The 12,734-nt window shown below is 37.1% G+C and overlaps 1 protein-coding gene across 1 annotated transcript in view; it reads right to left on the reverse strand.

The window, feature by feature from the left end:
* LOC150086169 (uncharacterized) overlaps positions 1 to 12,734 on the reverse strand; it is a 249,210-nt gene that overhangs the window by 15,902 nt on the left and 220,574 nt on the right. Inside the window, exons 13-14 of the mRNA XM_090374434.1 lie at positions 6,473 to 6,555; positions 1,146 to 1,251 (exon numbers count right to left, since the gene is read on the reverse strand). Coding sequence (XP_090230560.1) covers positions 1,156 to 1,251; positions 6,473 to 6,555 — 179 coding nt within the window. The 3' untranslated portion in view covers positions 1,146 to 1,155. The remainder of the gene's footprint in view (positions 1 to 1,145; positions 1,252 to 6,472; positions 6,556 to 12,734) is intronic.

A 12,734-nucleotide genomic window follows, 5' to 3' on the forward strand; every position in this document is an offset into this window, starting at 1 on the left:
GGATACTATGATGTGGTCACAAAGGAACTGGATGCAAAAAATAATTTTGATATCATATATTTGCATTTCAGGAAAGTTTTTTGATACTGTTGCACATGGAAGACTGCTGTACAAATTTGAGCCATATGGCATTAAGGGCAAGTTACCACAATGGATAAAGGGAGGATTGAGTGAGAGACAACAAAGAGTGCTAATCAATGGACACTGCTGTTTGTGGACTAATGTTATTAGTGGAGTTCCCCAGGGTTTGGTGCTGGGCCCATTGTTGTTTTGTGTATTCATCAACAATATTGATGAGGGTATATCAGGCTTAATGTCCAAGTTTGCAGATGGTACAAATGTTGGCAGGGTTGTTAATGACAGTAAAGACAGTATGCTACTGCAAATGAATCTAGATAAGTTGGGCAAATGGGCTGAGACGTGCTAACTGAAGTTTAACATTGACAAATGCAAAGTACTGCATATGGGTTGTAGTAACCCCAGGGAAATGTACCAACTGTGTGGTACTAACATACAGGGAGGTAGAGAATGAAAGAAAAAGACCTGGGATGATTTGTGCAATCAGATATGAAGTTCTCTGGACAGTGCAGACAGGCTGCCAAAGCAGGTCATGGAGTCTTGTCAATGATATATAGGAATTTTGCTAGCAGGGACAAGGAGATGATTATCCCGTTGTATAAGGCAGTGGTCAGGCCACACCTTGAATACTGTGTACAGGTCTGGAGGCTTCATTTTAGGAAGAATGTAGAGTTGCTAGAACGAGTACAAAGAAGGGCAACAAGATTGGTAGAGGGGAACAAAGGGGTGCTCTTACCAAGAGATGCTTAAGTTCTGCAGCATCTAGAGGCTAGGCATCTTCGAGGTAATCTGATTGAGGTGTATAAGACAGTTGTATAAGACTATTAAATGTGAATAACATAGAATTTAATATGCATATGAACAGGGGTCCTTAAATAAATAAAAAAAAAAACTTCTACAACTTGCACTACATTACGAAACCAAGGTGTAATGGATATAAAGTGCTCAATTGCTTTATATAGTACAAAAAATCATGAAAATTTACAACAAAATCACTCTTTATGTTAACAGACTTGTTAATAGAATATTAAGGAACTTAATACTAGAACTCCATTACAAGTAATCACCTTATCATATCTATTGCGTGGAAAATTGACACACGTTTTTTTTTTCTTCCATGTGAATCACAACTCCTGGAACTGTAGGCAATGTAAATTGGTAGTTTCTGAAATCCTGTAAAAAAATTTTTATTATAATTAACTCCTGGAGAAAATGCAGTGGTCAATATAAACGAATAAGCATTTATATTTAACATTTTCTAACTAAAATACATTTGAAAAATATAATTACTCAAATACATTCTCACTCTGCATGCAAGTAAAGCAAAGAAGAAAAAAAATCAAAACCTCAGAGTTGTTTCCAGCTAGAACCAAAGCAAAAACACTGGCCAAAGCATCTGTTTTACTCAGAGTTTATGTGTTTCAAAGGCTGTTTAAAAATAACTGCTGCAACAATAAATGTTATATTTTAATATCACAAACCAGACAGTATAGTCGACAATACTATCTAGTTAATAATATAGTATTGTTGACAAGGACATGGGGGGTAGAAAATTAACAAATGCCAATGCTATAATTATTAAAAAGGATCATGATCAAACCTTACTCCCACTGCCTTAGATTGGCTGGCTGGCTGGCTGGCTACAGCCATGATTGAAGGCAGTTTTAGAAATTTCCCTAGTTCGCTGTCATAAAGGAAACGTAATGTCCTGCATCACAATTGTGAGCAACTGTTTATGGCTAAAAGTTATTAGCATAATGCCCTTGCATATTGCAGAGAATAGCTATTTAATTTCTTTCCGAACTTACTGAGTTTGGAAACTTGCATCAACCATTTGACATTGGAAAACTTTTGTTTCAGAAGACTATCCCAGATTTTGCTTTCTGCAAAAATGTAGAACCAACATTTTCTTCAAAACAACTGCCTCGCTGCCTAGACTTGGCTGTTTAGAGATTTTCCCAATGTACTGAGAGAGAGAGAGAGAGAGAGAGAGAGAGAGAGAGAGAGAGAGAGAGAGAGAGAGAGAGAGAGAGAGAGAGACAGAGAGAGAGAGAGAGACAGAGAGAGAGAGAGAGAGAGAGAGAGAGAGAGAGAGAGAGAGAGAGAGAATGCTCCAAGATCAGATGTTTGTTACTAAGCTGAATATCCTCTCTCAATTGATCACTACAATGAGGAATTGTTAAAACCACAAGCATGCCTTGAGCAAATTTTCTATACTTAATTTTCCCATCTGTATCACTGAACAATTCTTTCATCATTTGGAAGGTAACCAAACTGAAACAGGACTTAGACTGCAAAACATTATGACTCATCCCATCTTCTTCTTTGGCATTTACAGTAAAAATCTAGACACTGAAAATGGCACATTATTAAAAACAAAATTTATGCCATGCCATTTATTAAAACAATTTTTCAAGGGTATCCTGTGCACCACTGATCATATGTAGCTCTAAATCAGAATTATTCTAGTTTAAGCTATGGTAATCATGGCTTTTATTAGATAACACATTCTCCAACATACCAAGGAATACCGATATCATTAAATTAATATGAAAATGTGCATATGACTAAAAAGCCAAGTTTGGAACAGACAGATGAAACAAAATGATTTACTAAAGTCAGAAGCAAGAATATAAACAAAATTATTCATGGGAGAAAATAATTTTACTGGGCTACTAAATTTCTTGAATTCTGTTACTTTATTTGAATACTGAATTTTTGATTCCGAGCTTCTTTGCCTTGATGAATTTATAAGTTTCACAATCTCCAAATATGATCACCTTACTATTTCGGGTTTAAAATCTTTGTTCAAGGGATGAAGTTGCATTGATGGTTATGGCCTCCGTAGCCGAGTGGGCAGGAGCGCAGTAGCACACGCTCTGAGTAAACCGGGGTTCAAGCCCCTGACTGCTGAATATGGTCGATCTGCCAACCCGCACTGGACCAGCGTGGCAGATTATGGTCCATTTCCCTCAGCATGAATTGTTGAGGAGGCTTCCATCCTGCAGTGGGTTGATAATGGCTGCACTTTACTTTTTTTTTTTTTTTTTTTTTAAGGGATATGCTCCATATTTTGGAAGCCAGTTCACTGCTGAGAGGCAGATATGCTTACTTTTATTAATTTCTATTGTGAAATTAATATTGTCATAAACTGCATTGTTAATATTCACCCTGGGGAATACAATCACACTCGCATTGTACAGCATCTCTTGGTGAAGTTGATAGTTGATTGGATAACCTGAACCTCATTCTTTGTACTGTCTCTGTATTGTACTCTACTGTCTTCATGCTGGCTATTAGAATGGAATCTAGAAGCTTATATCACTTGGCAAGTCACTGGACAGTCTACCAATGACTAGCCAATGAACAAAATCAGTACAGCAAGTAAATTTAATGAATGAACTTAATACTCCAGTATTTTGTTTATTGGCATACTGTCACCCATTTAAAAATTACTGCTGTCCGCAATACAGTAAACCCTCGATTTAACGGACCCCGATATAACGCGAATTTCGGATTTAACGGACCGGACAAATAATAATACAGTGATGTACATATTAATCTTGACCATATATTTTTTTTTTAGGTTATACAAAACTTCAATGTTATTATTAATTAAAAATTAATAATAATTACCTATTTCCATTACTGTTTTGATAATTACCTACTTTTATTTTTATAATCAAATTCAGGAAATTGTTTTTTATTCTTTCTGAAAATGTGTTCATATAGCTGTTTCCCAGATTACAGATAAGGGCAGGTGGCGACTTGCGAGCTGAACATGACTCGGGACACTAACTGCAGGTCTACCGACTCACTTTCTTTCGGTCTCAGTCTGCCTCAAGCTATCATGTGGTCAGGTTTGTATACAGAGTGTTTCTGCAGTTTCTGAATTGCGATTTTATTTATTAAATAATTTTGCAATCCTTACAATTTACAATGGCATCAAATGATAGAGGAGTTAAAAGAAGGCATGTGAAATTGAGAAATTAGAACATGTAGCACGTGTTTGTGAAATTTACGGCGTAAAAAAAAAACAAAACTGTTTCTGATATCCGTAAATCAAATGCCAAATTGCAACAATTTTATGTTGTACAGTACTGTACATTGTATTAAAGCTTTTTTTTTTACATTAAGAGCAATAAAAAATGCCCCCTGATGATTTACCCCTGATGATTTAAAGGTCAATAATTTAAAGGTGAACTGAACAGACTACAATATGCAAAAAAAAAAAAAAGCCTAGTAAACATGGGTTCTTAAGTGAATCGTTTTTGAGATATTGCACATTTCTAGTTGGGATCCACCAATGACTTGTTTATGTTATGCTCATTCTCTCCCTTTTCCCTCTCTCGATGCTCTGAGACATAGCAGGCACACTAGTATTTGTCAAAGGATAGTCAACACGGAAAGAGGTTACAGCAACAAAGAGTATGCAGACATGCACTTCATGTATGGTAAAGTCAACAGCAGTGCACTCGAGGCTGCACGTTTGTACCAAGAAGTATTTCCCCACCGAAGGCAGCCCAACAGGTGCACATTCATCAGGGTACATCAATACCTTAGAGAATGTGCGAACTTTGCACATGGAGTATGAGCAGGTAGGCCAGAAGCATAACATCTGATGTTGAGGGGAAAGGGTGTTAGAAAGAACAGAACAAAATCCAGGAATTTTGACAAGGAGGGTTACTGTGAAAGAGCATGTACTGAGTCATAGCAGTGTGTGGAGAATTTTACATCGCCAATCACTGTACCCTACCATATCCAGCATGTACATAGTTAGTTAGTTAGTTATTTGGTTTTTAGGAGCATTAGCAACTAAGGCAATATTGCTCCGGGATATGCAGTGGTCATTCCCTGATCTTTCCGCATTCTCCGTATTTGGTAGTGACGGGCTCGAACCCCAGTCTAATCAAGAAGCGTGTGCTATGCACTGCGGCTACGGAGGCACCAGCAGCAGCATGTACATGGTCTCAGCAATGCAGACTACCCTCCCAGAGTGAACTTCTGCCAGTGGATGCAACAACAGTGTGTGCAAAACCCCCAATTTTTAAACAACATTTTGTTCATTGATGAAGCTGGGTTTATCCGTGATGGTATTTTTAAATTTTCATAATTGTCATGCTTGGTCTGACGAAAATCCTAATGCAATTCACAAGTCACGACATCAGCAATGTTTCTCGTTGAATGTCTGGGTATGACTACTAGGGGACTGTTTAATTGGACCACAATTAAACAGTCCCCTAGGAGACTGTTTAATTGTGGTACAGCTCTCCAATAGGAGAGCTGTACCTTTAGAATGTTCTTCCAGACCTCCTTGATGATAATGTTCCACTTCAGCAACGCCAGATCATGTGGTTTATGCATGATGGTGCACCGGCACATTTTTCTCGAGTTGCGACTCGGTATCTAACTAGAAGGTATAGTCAAAGGTGGACCTGTAATGTGGCCTCCCAGATCACCAGACTTAAATCGTATGGATTTCTGTATCTGGGATCACGTAAAAAGCTTGGTGTACACTTCTGACATTAACACAGTTGAGGAATCGCATTGTCGGGTTAAAAGAGTCTTTCAGCAAATCAGAAATGACCCAGGAATGCCTGAGAGGATTCACAACTCAATGCAGAGAAGATTACAAAGCTGCGTATGGATGCAAGGACAGCATTTTGAACACCTTTTGTAACATCCTGTGGTGTTGAAACCAAAAATTAAAAATGTATTATCTTATGTTTAATAAAAACCACCCTTAGCAAAGGATTCACAGCTTTTTTCTAAACTAGTTCTCCCACAGTCAGTGGCGTATCTTAACAGAAAATGTGCATCATCTCAAAAACGGTTCATTTGCAGCCCGACATTCACTGGGACTTTTTTGCTTATTTTAGTTTGTACTTTTCATCTTTAAATTATTGACCATTTTTGAAACACCCTGCATAGGGGTTAGTCTGCAGGTGCTAAAGGTTAAAATATATTTAGTTTTATTTTAACTATATGAGATCTGTAATCACTAGGATGCAAAATTTTTGCTAATGGAATACAGAAAAGGGTATCAAATCTACCATGACTATACTAATCTATCAGTACAGCATTCTTTAGTTTTATTCAATATTGGCTAAAACATGTCACATGTAAAAACTTCACATTCAATTTTCACCAAACTAACCATAACTACTATTCATTCACATAAGTATAATTGAATAAATCAAATGATTAGCCTTAATCAAAGGAATCAATTATAACCACTTAATTATACCCATACACCACTGATAATATATTTTCATATCCAAGCTACACAAACTAAGTATTCCAACATTTTTTTAATCACGACTGATTTACTTTTAGCTAATTTTAAAATCTGCCTTTGCTAATTTTATGATACTAAACATAATATAAAACTTACAGCAAGAACATTCATAATGGTATGTCCAATCTCACAATACACGGGTTTTCGATTGCGCACACTAATGAGTGAACATGGATAATCTAAAATGGGAGGGAAAAATCACTTATCATTACTACAGATAATACTACATATATAAAAAATGTGATAAAATTATAAAAAAGCAATATTCAGTGACAAATAGACATCCCAAATGCTTTTATAACTGACACACTTAATTATGTTAAGAGGGCACATCACAGAATATTCAGGCAGGCTGAGAATTTAGCACGTTTTAAGTGTTTATGTGTAGTGGGTATCCAGACTGGTTTGCCTTTGAACGATAAAAAAAACCCAGAAATATCTCACAGGGGTAACCTAGATCTCATCTTAGACCTGCTAACTACAGCCTTGGATGAAATATCTTTAAGAAAATTCTTCCAGTCTTTACTGAGAGACAGACTTTACCAAACAAATGACAAATGGTGAAGCAGGTACACTGCACAAAGAAGAGTAAGTAATACAATAGCATTTAAGAATCTTCCCCCAACTAGAAAGCACGATGCCTAGCCAACCTCTCCAATTTTCTGAAAAGTAATATCACAATTATAGAATTCTCATTAAAAAAAGAAAAAGAGAAGAAAAAAAAAAGAGCTACATATTCTTTCTTTTGAAACATTCTTTATAGCCTTTTCCTATGATTAAAAAGATTAAATGGATACCACTATTAGAAGAGCAAATAAAACCAAGGGTAATTATCTGAAAAATTCTCAAATGTCAGGAATGTACTTACTGTTGTCTGCATAGCCTTTAACATAATCTTTAATTCTTACTTGCCTTTATGATTTTCACCACTGAGGTATGGAGAATATCCAAGATCCAACTGACATTTGCAGGTATCTCACCTTTATCAGAGTACAGGTAACCCTTACATAACATTGTTATGTGAGGGTTCCTATAAAATCTCGTGTAGTGTGAAACCATGTTATATAGGACTAAGAACTAGTACAAAAAGGGGATTATGTTCCAAAAGCTAATAAAAATACACCATTTTTTATAACTATCAGAAACTTAATTTTTATTAAAAATAGTAATAACTGAACAAACATCTTACATACTGTGATACATATATGTCAGATAATGTATATTCATTTAATTTTCTTCCTCTTCATCGCTGCTAAGCCCAATCAAATGAGAATGTTTTCTCTGTTCCAAAATATCTTCACCATCTGAACTTTATTCTGCAGCATCTAGATTTCATGTACCTTCGGCTCTCTTTAAAAAATCAGTAATCTGGGTTAGTTTGCTTTTGCTTGATAGATCGTTGTAAATTTCATGGTATAGAGTTACTCATGTTTGAAGCTCCCTTTTGAACTTTGTGCTCCTTTCAGCCGAGGGATCTGCATTCAAAAAATAAGATTCTAATTGCTTGGCTAAGTTTATACCTTCCTGTATGGTTTTTAATGTAAAATTTGGAACTTCAGAATTTATCTGCACTATTACCCTCTGAATTGATTTGGTTTACCTCCGATGCCATTGCCACCAAATCTGCTTTGCCAGCTTCTTTGAACTTCAAATCCGCTTTGCCAGAATTCTTGAACATCTTCAGTAGTCATAACATCAAAACCTTCTCCTCCTACCGACTTAGCAAGTTCTATAAACGCACCAATTCCATTTTCTGTCGTTTCGATCATATTTCCTGAATGAACTGACTCTGGCCATACATTTTTCTAACACACATATTAATGTTGACTGTTTTACTTCTTTAAGCGATAAAGCTATCATTCCAATACAAAAAACAAACAATTACATTAGGGTCACCCAGAAAGTTAATTTCACATACCCATGTGTATTGTGTCTGTAAACTGCATGTATTTTATGGTCGATTTACCTGTTTTTTCTGGATGAAAAACCCTAGTTTTTTGGAAGTGGGAGAAACCTTGCTATCTAAGCCTAAAACTGACTTTACTCAGCCACGGAGTAAAAAAAGCCCATAAAAAGTTCCTTGTGTCACCGACAGGATTCGAACCAGGGCTTTTAATGCGAGTAGGTGTAATCTACAGACCAGGTGATTGTGAAGATTATGACAAAAGCCTCCACATGCAAATGGAATGGGCAAGTAAGTGTCAATGCCTTATTATGGGTGATTTCGATGTGCCTCTAATTGATTGGAGTAAATGGGAAGGAAACTCGACATGGGGAACAAAATTTTTAAATCAACTAGATGACAGTTATTTGTATCAGCATGTCAGGGAAAGTACTAGAGAAAAGAATATCCTAGACCTCATCATCACACATGAATCAGATGACATAACAGGATGACAATAGAGGAACCAGTAGCAGGAAGTGATCACCGAGTTCTACGGTGGATGATGATGAGAGAGATAGCAGAAGTAAAAGGCAAAGAAATGGATTTTAATTTCAGAAAAGAAAATTATGATGCCTTAAGGTACTACATGGCCTCTATTAACTGGGTAGATATCGTGCAGAAAATGAATACATTTGAACTGTGGTATGCTTTTAAAACATTAATCACAGATGCCTTGAATGCGTATATACCATTAAAAAAAATACTCCACGAGGAGGGTTCCAAGTTGGATGAATAGTGAAGTTGCCACATTACTTGAGCAGAAAAAGGTGGCATGGAAAGGTTACAGAGCAATAAAAAGTACTGAAGTCTATAACAGCTACAAGGTGATGTGTAATAGAGCCACAGGAAAGGTTCGACAGGCAAAGGCAGTTTATGAGAAATCACTAGCAAACAGAGCAAAGAGGGGGGGATAAAGAATTCTTCACATATATAAATGCCAAGAAGAGCAGGACAAACCAGATCGGACCTTTACGTAAGGGAAAGGGGATAGTATTAAATACACCAGCTGCCGTTGCAGATGAACTCAACAGTTATTTTGGATCGATATTTACAAATGAAAAACCTTTTGTGGCAATGGGAAATTGTGGGAGCGAAGTTGAAAAATATGTAATTAATGATATTGAAATTTCGCAAGATTATTTAATGAAAAAACTTTCGAGCCTACAGACTAGTAAGGCTCCTGGAGTTGATGGAATATACCCTATAATCTTAAGGGAGGCGGCAAGCAAGTACATTGAACCATTGAGGCTAATTATGCGAGCATTACTAGACTCTGGGGAGATTCCCTTGGATTGGAAAAGTGCAAATGTATCTTCTATACATAACGGTGGCTCTAAAAGTGAAGTTGGAAATTATTGACCTGTCAGTCTGACTTCAGTAGTAAGGAAAATCATGGAGGCAATGATTAAGGGTGGAATTCGGGATCATTTGGATCGAATTGAAATTCTCAAGGATACTCAGCATGGTTCTGTAAAGGGAAAATCATGTTTAACAAATCTGGTTCGCTATTTTGAAAGGGTCACTCACGACTGTGGATTTAGGGAATAATTTCGACATTGTTTATTTAGATTTCAGCAAAGCTTTTGACTCAGTCCCACATGAGTGGTTGCTTTATAAGCTGGAACAGGTTGGAATCACTGGGAAAATCCTTAGATGGATAGAAGGATGGCTTCAGGGCAGGAGGCAGAGGGTTGTGATAAATGGCTATTCCTCAGATTGGGTTGATGTAAGAAGTGGGGTTCCCCAAGGATCAGTATTAGGACCACTGTTGTTTTTAATTTTCATAAACGACATTGATGAAGGGATATTTTTTCATAAACGACATTGATGAAGGGATAGAGGGCGTGATGTCTAAATTTGCAGATGATGTTAAAATTGGTAGAGTAGTTAATGATCACTGTCAAGCTGAGCTTCTTCAGAGAGACCTAGATAGACTTCAGGAATGGTCAGAAAAATGGCAGCTATGCTTTAATCCAACAGAGTGTTACACTCTGTTGGATTAAAGTAAGGTATTACACCTGGGAAACAGTAATCCCAAAATAACTTATTCACTTGGTGGAGTTCAACTAAACCCAGTACTGGAGGAAAGGGACTTGGGTGTTACGATACGGTCAGACGTGTAATTCTCTGAGCATTGTAAACAGGTTGCAAGGAAGGCCCATGGTGGCCTATCGATGATCTATCGAACTTTTGCAAGTAGAGATAGGGACATGATAATCCCATTATATAAGGCTTATGTTAGACCACACTTGGAATACTGTGTTCAAGTATGGAGACCGCACCTAAAGTAAGACATCGAGCTTCTTGAAAGGGTGCAAAGACGGGTAACTCGCCTGGTGAGATCGGCAAAAGGGCGTCCTTAAGAAGAAAGACTTTGAATATGTGGGTTGCAGAGTTTGGAAACTAGACACCTTAGAGGAGATTTGATTGAGGTGAGGCATCAGTAAAATGAATGAGGACGAAATTTTCATGATCATAAATGATGCTAGAACTAGGGGACATAAATTCAAGTTACGGGGGGAAATGTTTAGATTGGACTGCAGGAAGTTTTATTTTAGCCAGCGAGTTATAAATTACTGGAATAAGTTGCCTTCATGGGTGGTAGAGGCCGACAGTTTGGGGAAATTCAAAGGTCATCTTGGTAGTACTTTCAGATAAGGGAAGCGCATAGGATGATAGGTTTAATTTCCTTTTTTTTTTATTAATTATTATTATTTATTTATTTTTTTTTTTTTGTTTTTATCATTGTTTTGTTCTGATTTTTTTTTTTTTTTTTTTTTTTTTTGGCTGATGCAAAATAAGCCATAGGCTTTCTTGCACCATGTGGCCATTACTAATACTAATACTTTACTGCCCAGTGTTGGGAGGACGGTGACGACACCACTGTGCTACCCCTGCAGACTATGATTCCGATACAGTCCACAATTGAAAACTTATATCCAACATAACAGCAGGGTTTTCCCTGCACAAAACCTCAAAAATACTATGCTATGTGAGGTTTGCCGCAGTTCTCTGACTGTGTTAGAGCAAAACTGTGATATTTATATAAGTACCGTGTTGTGTGAGGATTGCCACAATTTATCAATCACGTTAGAGTGAAACCATGTTGTAGAAGTACCGTTATATGGGGGTCACCCATATTTAATAATGTCTTTCTCTGCCTCCATTGTTATGGTTCCAGATGTTTTTGAACCAGAAATATCTTCAGCACTTGATTTTCTCTTATCAACCATTTTAAAGGGCAGGTACATAACAAAACTATACTGTATTTGTATAAAGTTGTTTATTTTATTTATAAGTAAATAAATAAAATAAAACCAAACCATTTTATACAAATACACTACAGTAATAATATAAGACAAGAAACATTTTATATAGTCATCTAAACATATACCCAGTAATTTTGAGAAAAGTATGAACCATTGAGGTTAATTATGAGATCATTACTAGACCCAGAAGTGGATCCAATTATAAGTGGATTGGAGAATTGCCAGTGTATTGTCAATACATTAAGGTAGCTCTAAGAGTGAAGTGGATAGCTACTGACAAGTCAGTCTGATGACTTGAGTGTTAGGGAAAATCATGAAGGCAATGATAAAAGAGGAATTCTGAAGGTAATGGAATTCTCAAGTGGAAAATGGAATTTTGAAAGAACACAGAATAGTTGTGTTAAGGGAAATGTTTAACCAACCTGGTTAGCTATTGAGTCACTCATGAGCTGGATGCAGGAAATAATTTCAACCTTGCTTACTTAGATTTAATCAAAACACTTAACTCAGTCTTGTAGGAGAGGTTATTGCATAAGCTGGAATGTGTTGGAATCACAGGGAAAATCCTTACATGGATTGTGTGGATAGGTTTAGTGTCGAAGTTTGCAGATGATACAAAGGTTGGCAAGGCGCCTCCGTAGCCAGGTGGGCAGGAGCAGCAGTGAGTAGCACACGCTTCTTGATTAGACCGGGGTTCGAGCCCACGACCACCAAATACGGAGGATGCGGAAAGGTCAGGGAATGACCACCGCATTTCTCGGAGCAATATGGCCTTAGTTGCTAATGCTCCTAAAAACCAAACAACAACAACAAAGGTTGGCAGGGTTGTTAATGACAGTAATGGCAGTGCGCTACTGCAACAGGATCTAGAAAATTTGGGCAGATGGGCTGAGAAGTGGCACTGAAGTTTAACGTTGACAAATGCAAAGTACTGCATATGGGTAGAAGTAACCCCAGAGGAACGTACCAAATGTGTGGTACTACACTTAGGGTGACAGAAAATGAAAAAGACCTGGGAGTAATTGTACAGTCAGATATGAAGTTTTCTGAGCAATGAAGACAGGCTGAAAGAGCAGGTCATGGGGTTTTGTCAATGATATATAGGAATTTTGCTAGCAGGGAAAAGGAGGTGATTATCCCTTTG

Source organism: Mastigoproctus giganteus, chromosome 5 (assembly GCF_048544385.1).
Source record: "Mastigoproctus giganteus isolate SK-2022 chromosome 5, ASM4854438v1, whole genome shotgun sequence".
In the NCBI taxonomy this organism is placed as follows: domain Eukaryota; kingdom Metazoa; phylum Arthropoda; class Arachnida; order Uropygi; family Thelyphonidae; genus Mastigoproctus; species Mastigoproctus giganteus.